The sequence below is a fragment of the Alligator sinensis genome, unplaced genomic scaffold (assembly GCF_000455745.1).
Source record: "Alligator sinensis unplaced genomic scaffold, ASM45574v1 scaffold60_1, whole genome shotgun sequence".
Taxonomy (NCBI): Eukaryota; Metazoa; Chordata; order Crocodylia; family Alligatoridae; genus Alligator; species Alligator sinensis.
The window spans coordinates 2,818,240-2,845,992 of NW_005841858.1; the positions used below are offsets into that span (position 1 = coordinate 2,818,240).

At 42.9% G+C, this 27,753-nt stretch overlaps 1 protein-coding gene across 2 annotated transcripts in view; it reads left to right on the forward strand.

The window, feature by feature from the left end:
- The window catches only part of LEKR1 (leucine, glutamate and lysine rich 1), a 152,293-nt gene extending 124,602 nt beyond the window's left edge, over nucleotides 1-27,691 (forward strand). Inside the window, exons 9-14 of one of the 2 annotated variants that reach the window (XM_006016465.3) lie at nucleotides 2,267-2,344; nucleotides 2,960-3,163; nucleotides 9,369-9,462; nucleotides 18,663-18,815; nucleotides 20,003-20,302; nucleotides 26,517-27,691. In XM_006016465.3, the coding sequence (XP_006016527.1) occupies nucleotides 2,267-2,344; nucleotides 2,960-3,163; nucleotides 9,369-9,462; nucleotides 18,663-18,815; nucleotides 20,003-20,302; nucleotides 26,517-26,927 (1,240 nt within the window). In that variant the 3' untranslated portion in view covers nucleotides 26,928-27,691. The remainder of the gene's footprint in view (nucleotides 1-2,266; nucleotides 2,345-2,959; nucleotides 3,164-9,368; nucleotides 9,463-18,662; nucleotides 18,816-20,002; nucleotides 20,303-26,516) is intronic. The other variant, XM_025214914.1, reaches the window with a different exon arrangement.
- Nucleotides 27,692-27,753: the final 62 nt, after the last annotated feature.

Sequence of the window (27,753 nt, forward strand, 5' to 3'; positions counted from 1 at the left end):
GGCTGATCTTGCCAACCGGGTCGGGGGGGAAGGGGGAGTCCCCACCACAGCCAATCCCAGCTGCTGGCACTTCTGGGTAAGTGTGATTGGCACTGAAGTTGGATCATCATGCTCAACCAGTAGTACTCAATGGCTCAGTGTCTAGTTAGAGGGAAGATACCAAGTGCAGTTCCCCAGGAGTCAGTCCCAGGCCTGGTATTGTTCAACATCTTCATTAATGATTTGGCTAATGAGATTGAGTGCACACTTAGCAAATTTGGGTGGAATTGTGGACAATCAGGAGGGCAGGTCTAAGATCCAGAATGACCTTGATAGAGTGGAGAAAAGGCCCATAGTCAATCAGATATGATTTAATAAGGACAAGTGCAAAGTGCACTTGCAACAGAATAACCACATGCACAAATACAGACTGGGGAACAACTGCTAAGGCTGCAGTACTGCAGAAAGGGACCAGGGGGTTATGCTGAACTGTAAGCAAAATATGAGGCTACCGTGTGCTCTTGCTGAGGAAAAAAAATGCCCACAGCATCTTGTGTTGTATTAACAGAAGAGTCACTTGCAAATCAAGAGAAGTGATTCTTCTGCTCTATTCAGCACTGGTGAGGCTTCACATGGAGTACTGTTGTCCAGTTTTGGGCCCTACACATCAAGAAGAATGTGGACAGCTTGGAAAGAGGGTAACAAAAATGATCATGGGCCTGGGAGATGAGACTTATGAGGAAAGGTAAAAGAACTAGGGTTATTTAGCCTAGAAAAGAGAAGACTGAAGGGAAATTTGATAACAGTCTTCAAATACCTTATAGAGAGGATGAAGGTAGGCTTTTCTTTGTGGCTGTAGGGGACAGGACTAGGAGCCATGGCCTCTAGCTGCAGCAGGGGAAATTTAGGTTGGAGATTAGAAGAAACTTTGTAACTATGAGGGTAGTCAGGCATCAAAACAAACTTCCTAGAGAAGTTGTAGATTCTCCATCCTTGGACTTTCAAAGGCAGGTTATACGGACACTTGGCAGGAATGATTGAGTCAGGGACTATCCTGTCGTGAGCAGGGGCCTGGACAAGATCTTATGAGGTCCCTTCCAGCCTTACTTTCCTATGATCCTGTGATAAGGTCATATGGGTGTCAATAAAGGTTGTAACTTCTGTGATGTTACTTTTAGTCCCCTGAAGAATCTGGGGGTACATCTGCACACGAGCTGTACCACAGAGTTGACTACTTAGCTCCTCAGGAAAGCGTCACTGTCTACACATGCGCGCATATTAGGGCAAAGTCAATTAATTAACTCTGCTGTAGGATAGTACTTCCAGGGACAAGTACTATCCCACGACAATAGGCAGACAAGGTTCTTTGGGTAAATCTGATATCTTTTATTAAATCAACTTGCTTGCTAAGAAGAAAAATTCTTCTTAGCAAGCTTTCGGGTTTGAATACCTTTCATCAGGCTGAGGAAGCATCTGCAGTCAGTGCATGCTGGTTGGAATGAGTAGTAAAGAAGTCAGAGGCTGGTCTGCATGCAAGAAAGCCAGTCAGTGAAGATGTAAATTGGGGAGTCAGTGGGTGAGAGAGAGACTGGGGTGGGGGGAAAGGGGAATGAATGTAGCAGGTAAAAAGTGGAGAGGTATCTGGGGGGTCAGACATTAGGCAGGCTATAATGTCATAAATCCAATGTCTATATTTAGTCCATGATTTTTTGTATCCAGGAGGACAGCAATGTCATTTTTTGTGCCAGAACGCATGGGTAGATGATGACTGGGGCTGGCTGGGGCATGAGGGTGCTACAGTGTCTGCTGGCTAGCCCCACACTGTAGCACCCTCATGCCCCAACCAGTTTCTCCACAGCACATTAAGCTGGGGTGGAGCAGCACCGGGCTGGCAGGCAGACCTCTGGGGCCCCTGCTAGCCCAGGCCTGCTCTGCCCCAGCTCAACATGCTACAGTTGTAGATGCACATGTAAATGCTGTGCCCAGAAGAAATAAAACTCCAGTGAGAACTGCGCTAGAGTTTATTTCTGTGTGCTAATTGCATGTGTAGATGCACCCAGAAGGTCCAAGCTACAGGAGTAGAGACAAGCAGCTATATATATATATATATATATATAAAGAGAGAGAGAGAGAGAAACAGCTGCCTAGAAAAGTTTTTTTTTCTTGATATTAAAATAAAAAATAGGAATCGAATAACAAATGAATACATTAATTTCACAGGTTTTTTTCTGAATAAAGGCTTCATTTCCTATTACATATAGGCTTTATCAACAATTTTATGTTTTAGAATGAAAACAACAGAAGTTGACAGCTACCAAAGTGAACTAAAAAAACTGGAGCATGCAAATGACATTTCACAATCAAGGTAAATTTCGAAATCATTTATACATTATATACAGAGCAAATTATTTGTATTTTATTGCTTTAATAATTGTCATATATGATCAGCATGTTTATTACTTTTAGTTTATGTATTTTTTATTTCTGTATTTGAATGATCGCTCGGTTAAGTTCACACAGAGCTGGCCTTAGGAATAATGGAGTCCTGGGTGAAATTGTATTTTGGCTCCCCCACCCCCAGTAGCTCCACCCCTCCCTGAAGTCAGCAGTGCTGCTGCAGGCAAAGTCAGGTGGGCAGGGCCATGGGGTGCAGTCCAGTGGGGAGGCAGAGCCACCCACACTGCCCAGTCCAGCTCTAGCAGGGGTTGGAGGTGGGAGGGGCAGGCTGGGCTGGGCACCACTCCTCCTACCTTCACCTGGAGTGGGGTAGCGGGGAAAGTGCTGCTCTGTGTGTGTGGGTGGGTGACTGGCTCTGACTTCACAAAGGTGTTTCCAGTTTTCTTCTTACTGTGCTTTTGCTTTTTTGGTATTTTGTCATCTTTTTTTTCCAAGCAAACATTCGTTCAGGAAATTTAGTTCCCACCTATAAATAAACACAGTATCTACTATGTCCTGGTAATTTCTTTAAATTTATTTTTAGGCTTACTAATGATTTAAAAGAAAAAGAAGAGTCTTTGCTAGTTTGCCAACAAGTATGCAGTCATTTACAGGAAGAAGTGACTGAGAAAGAGAGGCAAGGAGAAGAGCTAAAAATAAGGACTAATTGTTTAGAGAGTGAACTACAAACAATGAAAAATCTTCTTAGACAGAGAGAAGAAGAAGTGGAAATGCTAAAAAAAGAAAGGTAATCAGAAATGAATTTTCGTATATGATGTATGATGGGATGTTTTGCCTAGAATTTCTTTCTGAGAGTATCTTTGAAGTAAAAGTCCAATCTTCAGACCTCAGCCAAAAAAGAAAAGAAAACATCACTGTGGGGTGCTGTAAGATCCTATTAAGGTTGACACAAGGCATGGCACAATATTGCTAATACCTACACGATTGATTCACAAGATAAACTCAAAGATTTCAAATAAAAATCCATAATACAGTATAACACTATTTTGTTTGTGTAGAGAACTTAGAAAATCACACTAGGTTGCTTCTATTAGTCAAGCTGGACTATTGTAGCCAAGGCCCTTCTTTGCATACCATCTAACTCCACTTTGGTATATGGTCTGTTCATGACTGACAGTTAAAAAAATAGCATGATATTTGTGAAATCTTGTGTCTCCATTTTTAACCAAAATCAGTAGGGATGAGTGGGCTGAGTAGTCTGATCAGAGTTGAGTGCTAAAGAGGTCCATTTGTGTGCTTAAAGGGTTCACACACTAAATTTTAGGCAAGAAAACACAGGATCACTGTATCTAGATGCCTTTCTGAACCTGGCTCATGGTTAAATTTATATATACAATGAAGTGCTGTTCTGAGCTAGGAGGGATTTAAATTTGTGTATGTGTGTTTTGGGGTTTTTTTTCTGAAATAGGGTCTTTGCGTGGTAGGGTCTGGCATTTAAGCTTCAGCAGTGCTGTTCATTGCCTCATCTATCATTTAGTTGTATGTTCCCATAAGCAGATTTCAAAAGGAAGAGTTACGTGCCCTGGGGCACCATACTTGGAATGGAGACCTCAAGGTTCACAGCAGCTACCATGCTATGAAGGGAAGTGCAGAAGAGGAAGTGCATCTGAGATCCCACCTCTCTCCTTTGGAGTCTTGAATTGTACATTCCTGATAGTGGGGATTCAGTAGGGTAAACCCCTGCATTGATATGGACACATAGATTGGAATTAGACAAACATGTAGGCAGTGATTCGTATTGTGTATAGTATGAATGCCTCTATAAATGATAGCAAAGTTCTCTCTTGAGGAAGGTTGTAAACAGCAGTTTTCACATCTACATTGTCTCATTACTTTTCCTGCATGGTTCTCATATCCTTTCCAATTTTACTTGTTTACAGTTCTTTCTTTCATGGATTCCCTCCCTTCTTTGGGGAAAAACAAGTGGCCACATGGCACTTATCTCCCAGAAAAGCCAGCTTGACTAATATATAATCTCACACCAAGAGTTGGTTTATAGCAGTTGAACAATATCCTTATCTATGTCTGTCTGTCTGTCTACACAGATACATATTTTTATATTGGCCAGCGGTTACAAACTTTCCTGGTGTGCGATGTGTTTATTTCATGAGTGCTAAACTTTGTGTCTTTTTTGTTCAACTGCAGTTTCAAATGCTTCTGAAACATTCAGTATCATTTTATTTGTGACCTTGAAAACATGAACTCAGATGCCTCCCACACACTACTAATTTTTAGAAACAATTGCTACAGTCAGCAACTGCTTCAAAGAGATGCCCTTGGAAACACAAGGACACATGCACTATCTTAGAGTCATGTCTAGCTGCAAAAAAAAACAATCTTCTGTAGGTGGCCAGGCCAAATTTACAAACAGCCCATGCTATCCTTGGAATTACCACCCAATCTGGCCATCAGAAAACACTCCAAAAAGAACATAAATTCACCAAAATCATGAGAACACTTACTTGCATGCTTATGTTAGGGTTGATTGCTAAGAATCTAGTGAGATTGCTAAAAACAGTTCATGAGGGTCATCATCTGACATTTGTAGTCTGGGTTATTTAGTCTGGCTATTTGTAATCTAGGTTCATCTAGGAAACTGGGCCAAATGGGTGTGTTATGCACATGTATCTTAAAATGGCTGATGTTGTGAGCAAGTGTAATAGTTATTTAATTAATCACAAAAGAACACTCATGCCTAAGCATAGGAGCAGATAGTTACTGGCCGAAGTGCATAGATCTTCACATGCCCTTAAACACTTGGGCAACACATGAGAAAAAAAGGCATGTGAATTCTGATTACAGTGTGACTAGTCCTCAGAAATCCTTTTTTAATCAGCCCAAGATGTTCAGCACATTGAAAATTTGAATCAGCCCAAGTGTTCAGCATGCTGTATGCATCTAAAATTGGCTATGTAAAAAACGAGGTACACATTTCAAAATTTGGTCTAGGTGGCTTGCCCCACATTTGGAAAGCTAGGAATAGAATCTGCGCTTCTTGATGTTTTTTCCTGTGCTTTAATCACAAGACTATCTTATTCCACTTACTGATAAAGCATATTTTCCATTATTGGTAAAATGGAGAGAGAAGTGCCATCCCTTACTCTAAACCAAAGTCATAGCAATGCACAAGGATTTTTGTTGTCTGCCTGGAATGGTATGGAAGGAATTTATTCAGACAAATGGCTTTTGAGTAAGACATGGAGGTTTTGTGCTGTTGTGCACTGGGAGGCATTACCATCTTTCAAGATTCACAGGGCTTAAATTGAAAGGTTTTTGCTGTATCAGAAATGTCTGCATACAAACCTAACAATTATCAGTTGTATTACAAGTTAATTTCTAGCATCATTTAAGAATATTTTCCTTTTAGCCAAATAACAGACAAATAACAGACAATAAAAGACTGAGTGGTTCTGTTTTAAACTTGTTGCAATATTAACATGATCGTAGTAATGTTCTGAGTTCATTAACTTTAGCATTTTCTGTTTTAAATATTATAGTATTTATAGTTATTCATGGTTACCTGAAAATCAACCTGAGAAAACAGTAAGACTGCTTGCAGACATGGAAAAAATATCGGCACTTTAAACATAGTGTGCTCCCACACCAAGCCCAGCACATGCCCAGAAGTGGCATTGTCTGGATTCATAGTTTCACAGATTTAGGGTCTGGAAGGGACCTTGTAAAAGATCGGGTCCAGTCCCCCTGCACTAGGCAAGAAAAGACAACTGGGGTCAAGTGACCCCACTGAGGTGACTGTCCAGTCTCCTTTAAAGATTTCCAGGGTATGTGACTGCACCACCACTGGAGGGAGTTTATTCCACAATCTGGACACCCTGGCTGTGAAGCAGTTTTTCCTGGAATTGAGCCTGAAGCAGCCTTCCAGGAGTTTGTATCCATTACTCCTGGTCTTCCCCAGGGGTGCCATGGTGAACAGCTCTTCACCTAGTTCTTCATGTACTCCCCTGATGCAGCAGTAAGCCACTACCAAGTCCCCTCTCAGCCTTCTCTTCTGTAGGCTGAAGAGACTCAAGTCCCTCAGCCTCTCCTTGTACGGCTTGTATTGCAAAACCCTGATCATACGGGTGGCTCTTCTCTGGACCCTCTCAAGTTTTTCCATGTCCTTGTTGAAGTGCGGCCCCCAGAACTGGACGCAGTAGTCACACTGCTGGCTCATGTTCATGTGATGGTCAATTACTACCCCTAGGTCCCTTTCGGCTGTAGTGCAAGTCAAATTGTCACCACCAAGCCTGTAGGTATGTTGGGGATTGTTTGCCCCCAGATGGAGCACCTTACATTTCTGAGTGTTGAACTTCATCTGGTTCTGGTTCTGGTCTGCCCAGCTCTCCATCTTGTCCAGGTCCACCTATATCTGCAACCTATCTTCTGGCATGATCACGCTCCTCCATAACTTGGTGTCATCCACAAACCTGGCCAGCGAGCTTTTCAACCCCACATCCAAATCATTGATAAAGATGTTGAAAAGCACTGGTCCAAGCACGGACCCCTGAGGGACACCACTGGCCACTTCTTGCCAGGACAATACAGATCTGTTCATGAGAATTCTCTGGGTTCTACCATGCAGCCAGTTTTACACCCACTGAACAGTTGAGTAATTAAGCCCACAATCTTCCAATTTTTCCACAAGGATATCATGGGACACTAGATCAAAAGCCTTTTGGAAGTCTAGGTATATAATGTTGACCTTCTCTCCCATGTCCAGGTGGTGAGAGACCTGTTCATAGAAGGAGATGAGATTGGTAAGACAAGCCCTACCCACAACAAAGCCATGCTCATGCATCTTACCCTCAATGAGCGTATCGCACATAGATTCTTCAATGAGTTTTTCCAGGATTTTCCCTGGGATGGAGGTTAGGCTGATTGGCCTATAGTTGCCCAGGTCCTCCCTCTTCCCCTTCTTGAAGATGGGCACAATGTTGGCCCTCTTCCAATCCTCAGGGACCTCCCCTGTCTGCCATGATTTCTGAAAGAGTTTTGCCAGGGGTTCCGCAATGACCTCAGTCAGCTCCCTCCGCACTCAGGTGAAGTCCATCTGGTCCTGCTGACTTATAAATGTTTAGCTTTTCTAGTTGGTTTTATAACAGCTCAGCATCCACAGTGGGAAGGCTATCATTCCCGCCATGCCCCTGTGATCCTTATCTTGCTTGTCTTTTCCCTTGGTCCGGTGAAATACCAAAGCAAAGTGGGCATTCAGGAGTTCAGTTTTTTGCTGAGTATCCATTACCAGCTGTCCTGAGGTGTTAAGCAGGGGTCCCACACTTCCATTTGTTTTCCTTCTGCTCGCTACATACCTAAAGAAGGGTTTCTTATTGTCCTTGACTCCCTTGACTAACTTAAACTCAGTTGCTGCCTTAGCTTTCCTAATCATTTCTCTACAAGTGCAGACCACTGTTGTATAGTCCTCTTTGAGGACTGTCCCTAGCTTCCACTGTGTGTATGCCTCTTTTCTTTTTCAAGAGGACTGCAATGTCCCTATTGAGCCAGGAGGGCTTGCCAGTCCTTCTGCTACCTTTCCTCTTCATGGGAACGGTTTTCTTTTGTTCCTCATGTCCTTGAGGAACGACCACTCTTCATGCAGCCCATCCGCCTTCCATCCCTGGTCCCGCTTCGCCTCCCCTACTAATGCCCTGAGCCTATTGAAGTCAGCATTTTTGAAGTCCAGGACTTCAATCCTGCTAGTTGGTTTGTCAACCTTGCGGCAGACAGTGAACCTGATGAGCTCATGGTCACTGTTGCCCAGGCTACCCTCAATGATCAAGCCATACACCAGATCATTCCCTTTGGCCAAGACTTGGTCTTGGTACCTCTGGTGGGACTTGGACTTCCTGGGTCAGAAAGTGCTCTTTGATTACAGTTAAGAAGCTACATGACTGGCCTGACCTAGCTGAGTGTTCCTCCCAATCTATGTCTGGGTAATTGAAGTCGCCCATGACAACCAAGTCCCTTGCATGCGCAGCCCCTGTCAGTTCCTGAGAGAACTCCAGATCAAGCTCCTTCCCTTGGTTCCATGGCCTGTAGTAAATGCCTACAGTTAGGTCTCTCTCACCTCGCTCCCCCAAAGCTTCATCCAGAGTGTTTCAGGCTGCTTATCTTTGAAGTCAATGTCAGCCTCCAGAGAAGTGTCCTGCTCCCTCACATAGAGAGCTACCCCTCTGCCTTTTCTCCCTGCTTGATCCCTTCTGTGCAGGGTGTAGCCCTCTACGGCTATGCTCCAATCATGCGAGGAATTCCACCAGGTCTCTGTGATCCCTACCAGGTCATATTGCCTGCTAGAAAGTGCTGCACCGTTCCCTGAAGTGTGCGCTGTGGTCGAAGAAACCAAAGCCCTCACGGTAGCACCACTGTCAGAGGCATCCGTTTACTTCTTCCACACAGCCTTCCCTCTTGGGTCCATGACCTGCAACAGGGAGCACAATACGGAAAAAAATTACATTAGGTGCACCTGTCTTTCCCATCATCTGTATAGGCAGTGTGCTTTACTGGGGCTTTTTTGGCACTTCTATATAATAGCTGATTGAATCAGCTTTAACTATAAGCACCAAAAAGCCCCACTGAAGCACCCGATCTATACAGACGCTGTGGAGCCAAGTTGAACTAATGCGCTGCTGCTTCTTGTAAAATATGTTTTTTTCTTTCTCCATGTTTGTTAGCACCCTAAGATATTTGCACTGTGTTTTAATATAGGTGGCTGAGTAAGCAACTATCAGACTGCGAACACACACACACATATATATAGTAATGCAAATAATATACAATTTACAAATAATACATTTCTGTAATTTTTTGAAGTCCCTCCCAGGATTGAGGGGCACCATTGTTTTATCAAACAATGCACAGAGATAAGTTGCAAGAATCCTGCATGAAATCAATCAGACATAATGTATCTTTTACTTACAAGTTTCTGTGGTTTTTAGGGAGGTAATGTTGATTTCTCATCAGAACAAAACAGAGCAGCTGCAGGGAGCATTAAAACAGAAGATGCAGAATGAAGACAACTGGAAGAAAAAGGTGATTTTATATTTTTAATTGGCATGGTTTTGATTTGTTTTCTTTCATTGTAGTCAGTTGCCAGGAAGCAGAGCAATAAACCAGATTCTAACTTCTTCTATCTACATATGTCAATAGTATTCCGTATACAAAAATATTTAATAGAGAATGCCTATACACAGGTTAAGGCTATACAAACAAACAAGTTAAGTTCTTACCATACAATTGAAAAAAATAGTAAATAAATATTAATATCATGCTTGTTGCATAAGACAACAGGGGAGTTAAGTGGATATTACAGTGGAAACTTTATATTCCCTTCCTGAATTATTTTTGCTAAACAGTAGTCACATCTACATGAGAGGTTTTACTGCACAGTAGACTAATTTGCTGCATAGTAAATCATTGCCATCTACACATGCACATCAATTAAGGTACAGTAGACTAATTTACTACACTGCCAGATAGTCCCATCAGACACAAGTGGTATCTTCGGTCATATTAATTGCACATGTAGAAGTGCCCAGTAAGTTTAGTCTGAGTCCCTGGCTCCCATTAATGTCAGTACAAATTATGCACATGCATGGAGAGGAATAAACCTCCAGATTAGTTATATGATATCCATAATCAGTGCTAGCAATAGCAAGCAGCTATTTTCAGTTTAAGGGTTTACTTTAACAGAGGTAAGAGATGAGCACACAACTAACTAGGGGCTTTTAATACCATGTCTAGCTTTACCAGTATCCTTAAGGCACCTACTGCTGACCTGACCCTCCTGGTGTTGTTTTATATTAACCTCTCCTGTGTCATAAAGAAGTCCTTAATTTTGCACATTTTAAGTAAAATTACTGTGCATATTATCTGTTCCGTTTCAAGTGATTTCATACTTGGGCCTTTCCTGGAGGTGTCAAGACACTGGTTATGTTATTCCTTGAATCATACAAATGCAAGAGAAGCCACTTTCACACAAAATATTTATTTTAGTTGTGAATAGTAGTGAGCAGTGACCCTTTAGAGAAGGTGTGAGGCAGAATGAGAAACTTTCTGAATACACAGATATGTGCATTCTTAATCTGTTGAAGTGAAGGTAGAAAGAAAGCAAGCAAAGGTTGCAAATGAGTGAAGCGGATGGTTAGAAAGAAAGGTCCCAGCAGACCTCCCAGATTTCGGGGATAGAGTACCGTGGATGAGGAACTGACTTTTTATGTATATCATACACAGAATAAGGTGTCATTTTTGCTCCCAGACATGTTCAGAGCCATTTGTGTGTGGAAGTAATTGAAGGTCACACACAAAAAGGTACGCTCAGCTCTGCACGCATCTCCCAAAACCTGTGCTTCACTGAAAGAAGAGCACTGCTTGTGCAAAAAGCCCTTGTCCTTGTGTTTTTCTTTATGGTATATAGCACAAAGGAACAACATCAGGAGCCCCTTATATTACTGATCCTGACTTGTACTCCACACAGAGAAGATCCATGACTTAAGATAACCAATGAAATTAATAAAAGTATATAACATGGGAGTAACAGCTGATTTAGTGGACACTGTCAGTACTTTAGAAAATAAAGCCAGGCTTAGTTACAGACCATACTGTATCAGTAATATATAACAATAAAATAATTCAGGGGTGGGCAATTATTTTGGGCGGAGGGCTGCTTACCAAGTTTTGGCAAGCTGTCAAGGGCCGCATGGGTAGCTCCACCCCTCGACAGGTCCCCACCCCCTGGTCACCATCTTGGGACTGGAAGTCCTGCCCCTTACCCCCCTGACCTTTGCCACCAGAAATCCCTCTCCTTGCTCCTGGAAGTACTCCTGAATGGGTTTTGCCATCTTGGAACCAGAAAAATACCAAATTATATTGTTAAAAGGAAACATCTAAAACATTTTTTAATTTGATTTCAAAAAATATTTTTGCCCTGGTTTACATGTGTTTATGTAGTGTACATGGAGGTGATTGCACAATAGCTTAAAATGAAGTCTTATGCTTGTATATTGTGGGGGGTGGGTTCAGTTCTGTGGGGGACTGTCGGTATGTGGGGAGAGGGAGCATGTGGGTGTGTGTATGGATATATGGGGTGTGGGAAGGCATGGGATTTGTAGGGGGATGTGTGTGAGAGGAGGGGGGGCTGTAGTGTGTGAGGGGGTGTGGGTGTCAGGGTCTGCATGTATGGCAGTCCAAGGTGGGGTGTGGGTATATGTGTATTGTGGGGTGTGCATGTGGGACTCACCCTACGAACACACATACACACACACACAGAGTACCCCTGCCTACACACACATACACTGCCCCTGCCTACACACACACACACACACACTCTCTGCCCCTGCCTGTGTGTGTGCACACACCCCCATACCAGCAGGACCCCGTGCTCCCTGGTCTGGCCATGCAGCTAGGAGCCACGTGGTGCTGGAGCAGTGGGGGGATAGGGAGGGCAGGAAGCAGGGAAATGGCTCAGGACAGATGAGGCTGGGCTCCTGCCTTCTGCTGCTGGCTCACCCTGGGTCCTACTGCCCCTCTCTCCTGTTGTCTTTGGCAGGTAGCCAAGAGCAAATACATGTTTTCTAAAATTTTAGGGGTCCCATGGGCCAGACAGAATGGCCTGGTGGGCTGGATCTGGCCTGTGGGCCATATTTATCCCACCCCTGAAATAATGGGAATAGAAAGGAAAGAAGAATAATGGGCTACATCTTCCTTTGCACTGCTAGTGGATTTGTATGCATCAAGAATCAGTAAAATACAAAATGTGGGTTTTCCAAGTTTCCCCATTTCATGTGTAACATCCAGACTGGAATAATATTCTCCTTTTGGCCTAACTGAAGGACTGCAATGACATCAGATTATATGAGCAAAAATACAAGTCCTATCATGAACACAGTAAAATCACCTGTTTATAAGGGAATGCTATAACACAGCCACCACATGTATATATTTAAAACAGTCAATACACCAGCATCCCCAATGCAAAACAGCATTTAAAGTAAGTATTTGGGCAGCCTTGCTACTGGAAAAATAAATATAAAACTAGATATGGGAAACTTTAAAAACTTTACAAGATTGATTGAGATAATCCTGTAGGGCTAGAGACAGACATTCAAAAAGCTTGAGCCTAAATTGATTCAATCTTTGCAGGTTAGTCTAACCTGTCTAGGTTGAACCAGTTTGAAAGTGCACAGACGTTCCCTCTGGACTGAAGAAATATAGGCACATGCCTGCAGTGGCTCAGGATAGAAGATGGGGGACTATAAGCTGGGGAGTGCTAGAGCAGCCCTGCCTTCCCTTCTATAGTGCTGAGCTGGGGTGGGGGGGATGGCCAGGCACCGGCAGGATGCTCTGATTAGGGAGGGGTGTAAAACCCCACCATGCCTGCACCATCCCAGGCTTTTCCCCACTCCCTGCTCAAGGGGTGGGAGTGGTGCCAGACCCCACCTCACAGTTAGCACTCTGAGGCAAAGGTGGTGGGGGGGCATGGAGTGCATGTATCTGTTGATGATACTGAGATTTTCAATATCCTTCTCCCTGCTTCTTCATACTGTCTGCAAACCTGACAGGTGAGGCTGCCAGCAGGGGGCTGATAACACAGTGTTTATCAGCCCATCAACAAAACAAAAGCCTCTCTAATTAGTTCAATCTCTTCTTAAACAGCTTTTTCCAAGGAAAGAATGGAAGAACGTTACCAGCTGACATGCTGATTAGCTCCAAAAAGCCTTAAGTGGACACTGTCCTGTCTGCCTGTCCCAGTGAAATTGGAGACACACATACATGGGCACCTATCAGCATTAACTAGCATACCATATGCCTAGGGTTCATGGGGCTGGGGTCCGTGCTGTGGGAAATGGGGGGGAGGGGGGATCCTTGCTTGAGCAGCTAGTGGCGAGGGTGGGGGTTGGGCAGGGGGAAGACAAACAGATCCTGCTGTGCCTGCAGTCTCTGCCAGAGCACTGGCTAGGCAGCAGAGGGGCACAGCCAGCTCTGCTCTCTGGAACAGAGAGCACAGCACAGCACAGTCCAGGGCTGCAAAGCATTTTGAATGCAGGGGGACTCTGGCTTAACTTAAACCAGGAAGGGGTCTGGAACAGACATTACATAAACTGGTTTGGCCCATATCAGTTAAGTCTGATACTACATTCAACCAGGTTTATCTTAAACCAGTTTCAGTCATTTTGAAACAGGTTTATGTGCACTGAACTTCTGTTCTCTTACAGATTTAAACCAGTTTCTTATCACTTAAACCAGCTTCTGTGTAATGTTGGTCCTTAGCCCATAAGTCGTGGTATGACCCTCCACATCCATAGATGTCTTCTCCAGCAGGCCCTTTGAAATACCCATCCCAGCGCAGCATTCAAGCCTTCTTAATTAGTGCTGCTCGAAGAAAGACTTCCATGCTGTCTCTTGAGGGTATATTTTTGTTCTTCTGCTCACACAGACTTTTAGAATATGCACAAGCACATGGAGAAATTAAAAAAAAAGCACAGCCATTAAACCCAATTAGCCTGGCACAAAATTTGAAAACATGTAGGACAAAAAGCTGCATTAGAATTTTCACTGGGCTTCAGATGAGGGAAGTGCTGCATTTTGACAACATTTTTGATATTCCAGAAATGTCACAGGAAACAAATTAATATTGCACAAACATCTGCAGATTTAAACTGCCTTCATTCCATATATTAATTATTTCAGTGTCTTTATTCATTAGTATTTATTCCAGTCTGTATAGTCTGACAGTGATTTTTAGTCTCTTTTTAACCCACTGTTAGTGCGTTGTAGCTAGAGAAGTATTTCCAGCTGATTATTTAAGGAATACACATACATACATGAAACACCATTTATAAAAGTATATTTTTCTCCATGCAGAGGCTCTGTAGGTATTAGCATATAGTACACAAAGCTACAGGTGCAGAGCTCACTGCTATGCAGAGATAGAAATATTCATCAAATGCTCACCATCTGCATAATACTACAATAGTAATGTCTTGAACATGAGGCCCTGTGCCATGTGGCAAATAAACGTTTGCAATCCTGCCACATATCATGAAATTCTGGAGTCTGAGGGCCATAACTGAAAATTTCAAAGGAGCTTAAAAGAATTGGATGCCAACTGTCATTAGGATTTGAAAACCTAACTACTTGAAATCATGGTAAATTTCCAAGCCCATTTTCATGCCAGAACACTTTTTCATGAACAAAACATGTTCCTGGCAAAGGAATATCACAATTATTCAATAAACAAGTGCTAAAGGGCAGAGGGCAAATAGTATTTTGTCCCCTGTAAGAGCTATATCTGAAACTTCTTTTTAGTCTCAACAAATTTTAGAGGTAATAATAATAAAAATCAGTTAAGTTTGTCATAACACCTCTTTACTTAACCAGTACAGGATATAACTTTAGTTTGAGGTCACACTGTCTGTATAGTCACAATCTGTTATGCAACTTGCCATTAAAACTAGATAAAAGACTAGTACAAATGAGAGAGAGCAATTATGTCTTTGCTAACATAACCATTAAAATGTGGTGAATGTCAAGTACTCTAAAAATGTTCTCATCAGACAAAGGAATCACTAACATGACATTGTCAGTGTTTGTTTGGGTCATTTTGCCATTGCATTGGCATAAAGTGTTTTCTTTAAAAAAAGTTGAAATCCTTGGACCAAATTTAAAAAAAAAAAAATAAACAAAAAACTTTCTAAATACATTTTTAGATTGTGGTTTTGGCATTTGTTTGTCATACACAAATTATTAGAAGAGAATTAATAGTCACTAGGCAACTAGAGTAAGTTCTTTAAAAATACTGCCAGTTTACTCATTATTATGGGTATTAGTTACATTAATTTCAAATATTACTTAGATGTGAACAATGCATAATAAAACGCATTTTTAAGCTTGAACAATAGTTGCAATGGTCTTATAGTGTCAATATTATTTTCAATCTCTATAATCAAGTAACTTGCAGCAGCAAGGTTGTTTCTAAAATAAACTAGCTATAACAAACATTTTTTTTTCTGTGAATCTAATTCTAGACCCTTAGTTTTTATATCTAATAAACTAACAGGAAATGTCTTTGCTATATGTAATGTCTGTATATCTGTAATGTCACATAACCACTATCACCATCAAAACTAAAACAACTTTTATTTTACTGGTTTTAAAATTTTAGAATATACACTATTTCCAGGCTAAAGCTGATTTTATGACCTGCAACATAATTTTGAGTGATTTATTTTTTAAAAAGTAAAATTTTGACTGACTTATTCTTTCTTTAGTAAACAGCTCCTAATCTCGCACCTTCTCTGTTAGTTTCTTAGTGGGCTTTTTCACAAGCTTTTGCTCATATTTAGCATATGAGATTAAATCATTATAAAAGAGTAGTCTGCAAACCTGGTGGGTTTTTCTATTTTTAATAACATTTTAAAATGAACATAATTGTATAGACCTTTAATATATTTTATCATCATTTAGCAAATTTTAAAATGTGGGTACTTACATTTGGGTTCTTTTTGTTCTGAAATTTTCCTCTACACAGTCCATCAATGAGGTGTTGTCTTGTTGAGTCTGAAGGCAAAGTGAAGTAACAGCTCTGAAACAGTTGCAAAGTACCTCGCTCATCTATTTTATTTATGAAACCTAATTACCACAATTTAAAGGTAATCTAAACATGAGGGAACTAAAGTTCTTGTTACTCATCTATAGCTGAGTTCCATGAAGCAATGATAATAGAAGAAAGGCTTCATATAATAGTAATTGTCATTCCTTGTAAGGATTACAGCATGGATGCATACTCCTTATCCACCTTGTAGCTGATGCTTACAATAGATTCTTAATTTAGTGCAAGTGGGAGCCACCTGAGGGAATAGCTGGGGTGATCAGACAGCCCAAAAGGACATTACTAGAGGTGCACTGATACATCAGTGGCACATCAGATTGACACCAATAAAAGGAAAATTAACATTATTGGCAATTGGCTTTTTATGGATGGTGTAGCCAGTAGTGTCACCCATAAATACTGCATGCATGTGCACAGCTGCAGCATGCATGTGGCCAGGAATGTAGACCGGCAGCATGGAGAGCAGCATCTGGCCAGTAAGTCTGTGGGGGGAAGGGGTATGGGAGAAGGAAGGGGTGTGGGGGTGGGGGCAAATTGAGGCCTTCATGGTGAGGGAGGAGTCAATGAGGCAGAGGCAGGTGCTGCCAAGCCAGGGCAGTGAACGCAACCCCAGGAATGGGACGGGGTTGCGGGTGGCTCATCTGGGGGGCACAAGAGGGTGGGGAGGGGGGTAGCTCTCTGTCCCTGCTTCCACCCCCAGGGGAGGCATGTGGAGCATGTGACCCCCAGTTTGTCCATGGGGCAAGGGAGGGCTGCCTGCTGCAGGCTTGGGGCCAAGAGCTGTGCTGGCCTTTTCTCAGCACTGGGGCTGGACCGGAGCTGCATTTGGGGCAGGCAGGGGTGGCGTGGGGAGGGGTGACTATGGGGTGGGCTATAGTTATCCCAAAATTCCCCATAGCTACTCCTCCCAGCGCTACCACCACCCACCCCATCCCCACCTGCTCAGAGCCCAGCCCCAGCAAAACCCCCATGCTGGGAAGAGGCCAGTGCAGCCCCTGTCCCTGAGCCCACAGTGGGCAGCCCACCCTCACTCTGCTCATAAATCTGGGGGGGCACATGCCCCCCATGCCTCCCTTGCAGGTGTGTGCAGTGGGGGGGAGCCAGCCTTCCTCCCTGTGCTCCCCTGGATGAGCTGCTCATAGCTCCATCCTACTCCCAGGGTCACATTCACTGCCCTGGCTGGGCAGCACCTGCTCTTGTCTGTACCCCACTCCCTTCCTCACTGTGGGGGGCTCAATCTGCATCCCCCCCCTGCCCCTTCCCTCCCCCATGCTTCTCCAACCCTCCCCGCCCCCCAGACTTACCAGCCGGATGCTGCTTTCCAAGCTGCCAGGTTGCATTCCTGTAAATCAGCTATCACATCTATATTGGCCAAAATGGCTGGTTAATAATTGGTCATTGGTATTTGCCAAGAAAATTTTTATCCGTGCACCCCTAGGTACTATTATCCAGAAGATTTTGAGCTTGCACACACAAGGCATGTATCATCTCAATCTCACCCATGTGGATAAGTTCAGATAACCATTTTTAATATGATAAATTATTATGCATTGGCAAAGCTGAGTGGGGCAGGTTGAACCAAAAAAATATATGTATATAGGAAAGTAATGTTAGCATTTTATATTTTTAATATCTACAGAATAGCATTCCCAGTATAATATTACCTTATTGGAAGTACCTAGCTTAGGGTCTTATAATGTAATATTATCACAGTGTGCTAGTCTTTTTCTTTTTCTTCAGTTAGGGAAAATATTTTGTCCTAACAACCATTATCTGTGATCTACCTCACACTTCATTTCATGTTAAGATTATTCAATCAATCTCCAAACCACTAGAACATATCAAAATACAAGTGCTAAACACACACACCATTAATTTAGTGGTGCCTTTTGCTTAGATCACATTTTACCTGTGTTGCAAGATCTTCATGATTCATCTTCAGTGGAATTCAAGATGTTTATAAACGGGTTAAGTCATGGCTATTCACATGGGCCTTTCTTCCCATGTACTAACAGATTCAGGAATGGGGCAGTTGGGGTGCACCCTATGCCATGCATGCTTGGTGAGCTCTGACTTCATGGCCTGGTCAGCACAGGCTCCAACTAGAGCTCTGGTTGAACAGTGAGCTCTGAGCTCACCAGCTGATTGGGGCTGGGGCTGGCTGGAACTCTGGCTTTCATGTGACTTCAGAGTGCAGAGGTGAATGCTTCTCCTGTTTGCCCTTCCCCTTCTCCCCACTCCTTGCTGAATTCAGAAGCAGGGGAAAGGAGAGGACAAGCAACAGCAGCAGCACTCACCCCCTGGGCTCCAGAGGCATATGAAAGCTGATGGCTCAGGTGCAGCACCACCAAAAGGAGTATGATTGCACTGCCCCACCCTCTTGGATCCTTTCCTTTTCCCATGGGATGTCATAGCAGGTGAGATTAAGCAAAGTTCTCAGGCTAACAACTTATTTTTCAGCACACAGACCTGGTGGCAAGGTTGCCTTCAGCTGAGGGGTTGCAGACTACTCTTTTAATTTTGGATCTGACATTCCTCTTGATGTGTTCCATACTGCAAGGACTTAAATGTCTTGAGTATGAAAATGTGGTAAGAAAAGTCAATAAATGTATGTATTTTCTAGATTGAAACTAACCTAGCTAAATCTCAAGCACAACACAAAGAAGAGATTCTCATACTCAAGGAAGAAGCTAGGATAAAACTAGACACTGAAAGACAAAAACACCAAGAATTAATCAGCAAGTATCAAAAAGATAAGGAAGAGTTACAGAAAAAGGTATGGGAAAATTGAAAGAAAGTTGATGATAACAGAGCAGATATGTAACTTTGGGTGCATTCACAAGTGACATTTTTTGTACAATCAGGCCCCTGAAAGCACTCCACAGCCATAACTTAACATACGTGTACAGCTGCGGAGCACTTTTAAAATAGCCAATCAGACAAAAAAAAATAACTCTGGTCAAACCAGGTATTGATTTGGGGCACCTTAGGGAACTTGTATTCCCTCCAGGGTTAATTTTCTTGCAGAGGGTGTGGGTGGGTTAGTGCTATCAGCTCAGCCCTGCCTCCCTCAGCTGTCAGGGAGCAGGGAGGAGGAGGAGGTTCCTGGCTACTCTGAATGGTGGGGCTAGGGAGAGGGGTGGTTCAGAAGCCTCCTTGGAGGCTGCCGGAGTGCCCCCACCCACTGGCCAGGGCCGGTGGAGGCTTTCTCCAAACCGCTCCACCCCCGCCCAACCCAACAGGTAAATGTCCGTCGGGGCGGGGGAGCTCTAGCTCATGGCACTTTATGTAAAGCGCCATGAGTTAGAGTGCGGCCCTAACATCTGTAGGCACCCTTTGAAAGAAAATATATCAAGGTGAAAATTAATTCCTTAGATTGTGTTTCCTTATGTAGGTAGACAGGGAGATCAGTGTGGCAGGAGGGCAGGGGAAGAATGACACAGCCCTGGTTACTCTTCAGCTGTTTTGCCTCTCCACACTGCTGCAGCTCCAGCTCTGGCACTGGGCATGTGGTAGTGGCAACTCAGGCTCTGAAACAGGGCACACAGCAGTGGCAGCTCAATTGTGGCACAGGGCCCAAGACAGGAACTGGAGATGCTGCTACATGCTCTAAGTCAAAGCCAGAGTTGCAATGCCACCACTGCTTCCTTAGGTCCCATGTTGGATTTAGCCTGCAAGGAGCTCCATGGTACTGGATCTGACCCAGGGGAGGAGGTGAGTTTTATACCCCTGCTCTAGGCAAACCCTTTATTGTCTCTGTGCTCAAGTTTGGATAGAACCATGAATTCCTCTATGGGTACTATGTAAGTATTGTATAAATCCAGAGTAGTATTGATTTTAATACCTCTTAGGACCCACATGTTTCCACTTTCTCATTGTCCTTCAAGCCTCCTTTTGTCAGATATATAAGTCTTCATAACTTCAGAAATCATTGAATGAAAACTAATGCAAGATATCTTGCAGGTCCCTGAATTAATATCCAGGGCCACGGATGGCCTAAGTGTAGAAGTGGAAATTCTTGAAAAGAAACTACAAGCAGCACAAAACAAACTGACAGAAAAGAACAGAGATATGGAAAAAGAAATTCAAAGCCTTAAAAGACTGAATACTGAACTTGAGTTTCAGCTTAAGAAGGAACAAAAGAGCAATGATTCGCTTTTGGAGCGTATGAGGAAAGAAATTAAAAAGAAGTCAGATGAACTGGAAAAAATAACCCAGGAACAAACCCAGCTGCTTCAGAATTTGAGTCAGGCTGAAGAAGAGGTAGGAAACTGACCCTGCTGTATTTAGTAAGAGACGCATGTCCTAGTCTATTATTGTTATGAACACACAGCTTTTATAAATCTAAAATTGTACATTTAATGTCTAAAAAAATTGCATATCTGTAGCGTACTGATTTTACATTTTTTTTATAACTGAATGAACGGTAAGGCCAAATAATGGCACATTTTATGAAGATTATTTTTTTCAAAATGTATAGAAGACACACTAAGGCAAGCAATTCAACTAATATAATGTTTCATCCTCATGCCTCACAACACGCCAGAGATGTATTAGGGTGCAAATGAAAAGCACATGATAGTAATGTTTCACACAGCAGTCATAAATATACAGGAAAAAATTACAAGAATAATAATTTATTGAGAGTTAAGATAATTTATAAGAACAATAATTTATAACTAATGTAATTCAATTTAAGGATAATTTATAAGAATAAATTTCAGACCACCAATATAGGAGTGCATAAAGTAGTCTCAAATGTGAAGAGGAGTAAAACTTCTGAATATTCCTATCATCAGCAGTTGTTAAGTACTTGGCATACAATGGGGAAAAACAAGTCTGAAAGACTTGCTTTTTTATATACTGAACAAGAAATTTATTAGACTAAATGATAATTTAGTTTAATCTAAATTTAATCTAATTTAGCATGATAATTACCAGATGATGATAATGAGTATTATTAATACTACTACTACTAATAATACGCCAGTGATTCCCACGGTTCAGGCAATTCCCCTTTTTCTGCTCTAAAATGTGATCCATGCTTCCAGAATAGCCATACAGAAAAGTGTGGGGTTAGCTTTAAATACCAGTGAGAAAGAGAATGGGAATTTTGGTGGTTTGCAGAATTAAAACAGGTTTGAACCTTTCACTGGGAATGAGGAAGAAAAGTTAGCCCTGACTTTTTCCTATAAATTTTCTGTGGAAAGAAACAGTTAAAGAACCACTTTGTAAGGGGTTTATTATTTTTTATACATATTATCATGTGACTTGAGCAACAGCTACTTTGCACTCAGATGGCACACAGGTTAGATAGGTTGAATAAAGCCTCTAATTATGCTGTTCTTCCATTGTTCGTGACTTTGTATAACTTCTTCCAGTAAATTTATTTCCTGTCTCACCTCATCAAATTCTGCTTCTACATATGCTTTAAAATAGGTGTCAGGTTCTTACCTTTTAGATAAAGCTATTTAGTGAAAAAGCCTTTGTTTCCCCAGAGATTTTTCTGGATTTGAAAACAACCTGCATGTCCCTCAGAAGTAATAGCCTCAGATCTTCACAAGAAATATTTTTAACAACAAAGCTTTTAAGCAGAAGTGCTGTTTACCTTGATTCAAATGTGCCTGAATTTTCATCAGGTGGAAAAAATGGTTTCTAAGGAACCCAGTGGTTTGGGCATGTCATCTTCCACCTTGACCATTCTGATCTTTAGTTCTCAGGCCTCACTGATTTCAGTAGCCCTCTCTTAAAAACATTCAAAGAAAGGTCACTGAGATTCTATGCTATTTATTAGACCTTAGCTGCTTCGTTGTAGCAGTTCACCATCTCAGTCTTGCATGCAGCCTGAAAAAGAAACTACAAGTCTCATTCTCAAGATGCTACATGAATCTGACCCTGCCTACAACTTAGCTCTTTCCTACAGTTGGGGAATGGCTAGTGTGCAAACCAAGGTATATTTTGCATGTATTAGAGTGCTGTCTACTTGCTATTTGTTTGTTATTCTCTTGTTTCAGGGGCGCTCAGTTTTCACAGTTTATTGGAGAAATTGTCTTATGGACCACTTCCCATCCATGCTCATATAACGTTTCTGTGGCAAACAGAAAGTTACTTACGTGGACAAGTAACCTTGAGAAAGTACACATATATAATTTTTAGCTATCTAGAGTGCTGTGAGTGCTTTGACCTTATTGACCAGGTACAGACATTACACTAAGTGATCAGAAACTGGTCTATACCCATAACAAAACAGAAGTTCAGTACTTAAACTGGTTTAAGAATGGTGGAATCCATTCTAAGATTTGCACCCCTTCCCACCGCCCACCCACTCCCCCCCCGCCACCAAAGGGCAAATGTGTGTTCGTCACTGATCTAAACTACACTGCTTACACAAAACCACATAACTTAGATCAATTCTGCCTTGAGCTTTCTGAATGTCTGTACCTAGCCTTTGAATCAAGTTAATTCTGTTGTTTTTTTCTCTTCCTTTAGTCTCTCCATCTCATCTCCCCTGTTTGTCTTAGACAGGAAGGTAGAAGTACAGTATTAGTAATGCTTCCATGTAACATTATTTTGGGAAATTCCATCATTTGCGAAGAGTTTCAGTTATCCTATTAGGGATTAGGAACAATATTATAAATTTGGTCTATCATCACAGTAAACAGTTTCCAAACAATCCCAAGATGGAAAATGTTTGCCTAAACTATTTAGCAAAAAATAATGATTAAAGAATGCATTTGCAAAACTTCAGGAGCAGTTCTCAATCATTTAGCTTATGATGAGTAAATTAGCACTAATGTGCTAAATTACTTATTCACAATGATGTGACCAACTTGACCAATAGAAATAAGCAAAACAGCCAATGCCTTTATTAATTCTAAGAATCCTAAATATTTATTTTTCAAAATTCAAAATAATGATGCATTTTCTGTAAACAGATGTTTGCATACTACTCCTTTATGTACATATGCACGTGAATCCAGGCATGGCAATGTAATAAACTTGGCTAAATCTGCTTGGCTTGCATGCATTTTTCACTGTCTGGATTATTCATACACTCTTCATAAAATTCTACAACAAAAGTTGTCATTCTTGCCTCTACGAAAATGGTTCTGTAAGACTGGAGTTAGAATATTGCCAGTAGAAATCTTGTAGTTAAACCCGGTGGTCTTTTCTTCTGTCCAGTTTAAACCTGTTTTCATTTATCATTTTTTGCCATCAGAGGCTGCCCCATGTTCTTCATGCTGTGTTTGCTTTCTCAGCTTTTAAAATCTCTATCTCTCTTATTTTTTTACTTTTATTTTTTGAAAATTAGCTAGATTGCTCTGATTTCATGTTTTAGCTAATGAAGTTCCCTCCTAGTTCTAGTACTAGCCACTCCAGTCCCAAGAATGCCTAAGCTCACAATATGGGTCACTCACCACAGTTTTAACTTGAAAGGCAAAGCCATCTGACATGGCTCAGTTCAGTTAATATCACATATAACCAAGGATCCTGATTTTCCCTGATAAAAAAAATCACAAATTCTCTGATTAAATCCACAAAATCTGTGATTAAAATGAAAGCCCCCAGCCCTGCTGGTGCCCCCCATTTCCCCCCCACAGCCCCCTGACTCTGCAGGTACCCCTCACCCCACCTCCCCCTCCAGCTTCCCAGCCCTGCTGGTGCCCTTCAGTCCCTTCCCACAGCCCTCTGGCCCTGCTGGTGCCCCTCACTCCCCCATTGCCCCAGCCCTGCTGGTGCCTCTCACCCCCCACTCATGGCTCCTGCTCCCCCAGCTCTGCTGGAGGGGTCTCCCAGCTGCCAGGGCTAGGGGGCCAAAGACCCAGGTCCACAGCCCACTGCCCCTGGCAGAAGGTGGCAGCTGCTGCAGCAGAGCAGAGCCCAGCTCCTCCCTACTGCTGCCGCCTGCTGCCCACTGTGGGCTCAGACGGGAGGGGGCGGCTGCTCCCCACCATGGCATGCACTCCTGGGGGGCACATATGAGGGACCCCCACATATGTGTGTGGGGTGGGGGTGGGCTGCCCACTGCAGGCTGCTGCCCTGCTGCCCTTCCCTGGTGCCTCCACAGCCCAGAGTATGGGACCCAATGCTGCCAGTAACAGTGGAGCTGCACAGGAAGCTGCCTGCCACTGCGAGCTCTGCGCTGCCCTGGCAAGGTGTCCCCTGAGCATATGACTTCGGTGGGGGTGGCAGCACGGGGTTGCGCATGAGGGACCCGGGCAGCATGGGGCTTGCAGTGGCAGGCGCTTTCTGTGCAGATCTGCTGTTCCCTGCAGCGCCAGTGCGTCACAAACGCTGGGCTGTGGAGGCTCTGCGGTAGAACATCAGGGTGGGAGCCCAAACCTGAAGTGGGAAGCATGCAGCCCCCGTCCTGCACACAGCTGTGGGGGGGCATGGGTCCCCCTGCCTCCCTGGGAATGTACACAGCGGCAGGGGGCCAGCCCCGCCGCCCAGACAAGCCACCTGCAGGACTGTCCCACTCCCCACCAGGGCCCTGCAGCTGCACGTTGCAGTGCCGGGCCCCAAGCCCTGGCACTGCCCAGCTGGGCAGCAGCCCCAGCCTCAGCCCTGCTCAACTCCCTGCGTTCCTTCCTCCCTCCTTATGGGGGCCTCAGTTTGCACCCCCAATTTACCTGCAAGAGCTGCTTCAGGCTGTCTGGTGGCCATGGCGCCCCCTGCCTGACCGCCCTCCTCCTGCTCCTGACCAGCCCCCTGCAGGCTGGAGCTCTGCCAGCCTGCAGGGGGCTCGTCACAAAACCGCAAAATCCATGGGTTTCTCCAGTAAAATAAGACATCCATGTTTGCCTCCAGTAAAAGGTAAAATCCATGGGTTACTCCATTTTTCTGGGGGAAACAGAAAACCCAGATCCCTGCTTATATCTGATTGCTTGCAACATAGGATCCCAGACACCCAGGATTCCAGATGCCCAGGATTTCACCAATCACTGGCTAGTTGTAGCCTAACATAGATGTTGATAGTTATTAATGATAGCAACTGGCAGCCATCTGAGAATCGGGGGGTTGGGGGCTATTTGCCTTCTTCCTTTTCTACTTTTTGGTTGTCTGCCTTCTGATCTCAGTAGCTGACAGCACTAAAGTACTTGTCTCCCTTCATTTTTTCCCTTTTCTTTTTCCCTTCATCTTGGCTCTTCCTCAGTAAGTTGTGGTATGTGGCAAGCAAGGGAAATGAGCTGGTTATTTTTGCTGCTTCTTTGTGACCCCATCTTTTCTTTTATTCTTTTCCCTGCTCCTGGCCTCCTTCCCATTCCATCTGATGCTATTCTACGAACACCTCACTTTTGGGATTGTTGTATGTGGCATCAGTTGTATATTAATTGTATCTCAGCTTCCTTCCCCACTGTCTTTCCTTCTTTTCTACAAACAGGCATCCCCTTCTCCCTGTGTTCAAGGTGTGTGGGCAGATTTACAACAGTAATTTCATGATAACTCACTTTTCTGTTTCCCATTTCTGCCAACAATTATGAAGGGAGGGTTGGCAAGAGTGAAAGTCTGGCATTACAGCTAATGTTGCCCTTTGAGCAGCTTTCAAAGATACCAGTTGTGATGAGTTTTTGAGACTCATGGTTTGCCATTTCATTTGATCCAAATCTAAGACCATAGGTCATTGGCTTTGGAATGACACAATGCATAGCGGCAGTGATGGGGAAAGTTGGCAGGCCTTGTGACAAATTCTTTGATTCAGAGACCCTTGGAAATAATATAAGCATCATAACAGAGGATAATAAATGCACTACTTTCTTTTTAATGAAAGCTGAGGTAGGAAAAACGTATTTCTTGATAACTCTTGAGATGCATTATGGATTCAGCAGATTAGATGTTCCATTGTAGCTTTTAGTAAATTGCTATTTGACAATTTGAGGCAGAAGTGAACTTGTGACCTTTTAGAACAGCTCTTATGCAAAGACTGCAAATAAAATACAAGTGCCCCAGTAGTGTGACTAAGCAGGAATACGGGAAATATTTAGCATGAGTTTTAACTGTGGAAACAGACTGCGAGATGGCATATGGAAGTTTTAACCACTAAGTGCTGAAATAGTAGAAGTCTTCTGGCAAAAAATATATATATACTGTGCTGTCCATCCAGGCTCCCTACACCAAGTTGTTAGACAGAAGACTGTGAGCCAAATACCTGTATTTAGGTGTATGTAGTCATCTCAAACCAACTCTTCACTTGCCACCAGGTCAGGTTATGCTTCATTGTGCACCACCTACAGGGCAATTGTTTTGACAGATAAAACTGTGAAAAAAGAACAGAGCCCAAGTGAAAAACTAAAAATGTGGGTATCTGGTTTGCTTTGGCCATTGTTATTATGGTTTTAGATCTCCTTCCTTATCCTGTGTGGTACCATACATCCTCTGATCCTCAGTACCTTCAGTTTGAGGAGTTCAACACATGTAGCATCTGTCTTTTTTATTGTTGGTATTTCACAAAGCTTGTGTTTCTTTCTGCTTTCAGAACTCTCTTCTCCAGGAAACAGTGCGCAGGGAGTGTGAGGAACGCTATGGACTAACTGAAGCATTGACTCAAGCCAGAGAACAAATACTGGAACTGAAGACACTCAGTGGAAACTTCCCATTGTCACAGTGTTCTCTCACTCAGGGCAGCATAACCTCCTGTGCTGCACTGGTCAATAGTTATGGGCAGAAAAACCTTACAAATCCAAATTCTGGGAAGGAAATCAAACTCTCAGAGCTGTGTGGCATTTCAAGAGCTGCTAATACACCAACATCCAATAAGCACAAGAGCAATGGTGATGTGGGTTTACCAGTTCTAACTCCACCACATCCTCCTAGGGGAAGAGCATCTCTGAATGAATCCAGGAGCAGAATAACTGCAATTATAAGGAGACAACTGAGTCAGCTTTAATATATAGAAATGACAAGGACAGATTGTTTTATATCTCTGTGTAGCACAGGAAAGACCCTTCAGTGCATCATGTAGTCACTTAGTGGTGTATCATAGGGGCATAAATGACTCAGAAGTTCTTTCTTGAAGATTAGTGCATTTCTATTTTTCAAGAACTTAAAACTAAGCTAAAACTTACTTTCAGATACATATCTCACAACACAGGGAGAGCATATATGGCAAAATTGTAACTAAATTATTCGCAAAATTATTTTCCCCTAAATCACCCTTTTGTCTGTGTTTTTCTGTTTCAGTGTTACCCAGTAATTACATCACTAGCTACTAGTTTACAAAATTGCCAAATTTTGCCACTCTTTCGTTCTTGCAGATTGCCTTATTTAAGCCATGAGACGAACTAATCATGGAGTAACATATTACTCAGCAGGAGAGACATTGCAGAATCTAAGCCTGAAGAACAGACAAAACACTGTCAGGGTAACACCCTCCCACCTAATTGTCTATCAGTTCTTAACCCATTCTAACAAATGTGTAGCACCACTAATGCAGGGCAGTGTAGTGATTTGGACTAGGTCTTCAACTGATGTAAATTGGCATAAGGTCATTGCAGTCCATGGAGCTGTGCCAATTTAGGCATATGAGAACCTAGAAGTAAACTCTTTTAAACTCTTTCCTTCAGAGAAAAATCTCTGAATAAAAACCATCACAGACTCCAAAGCCAGTGTTCACCTGTACCTGTGGCAGGACATAAAGTTTTCATAGTTTCATAGTAGTTTCATAGTAGCTAGGGTCAGGAGGGACCTGAACAGATCATCTAGCCTGACCCCCT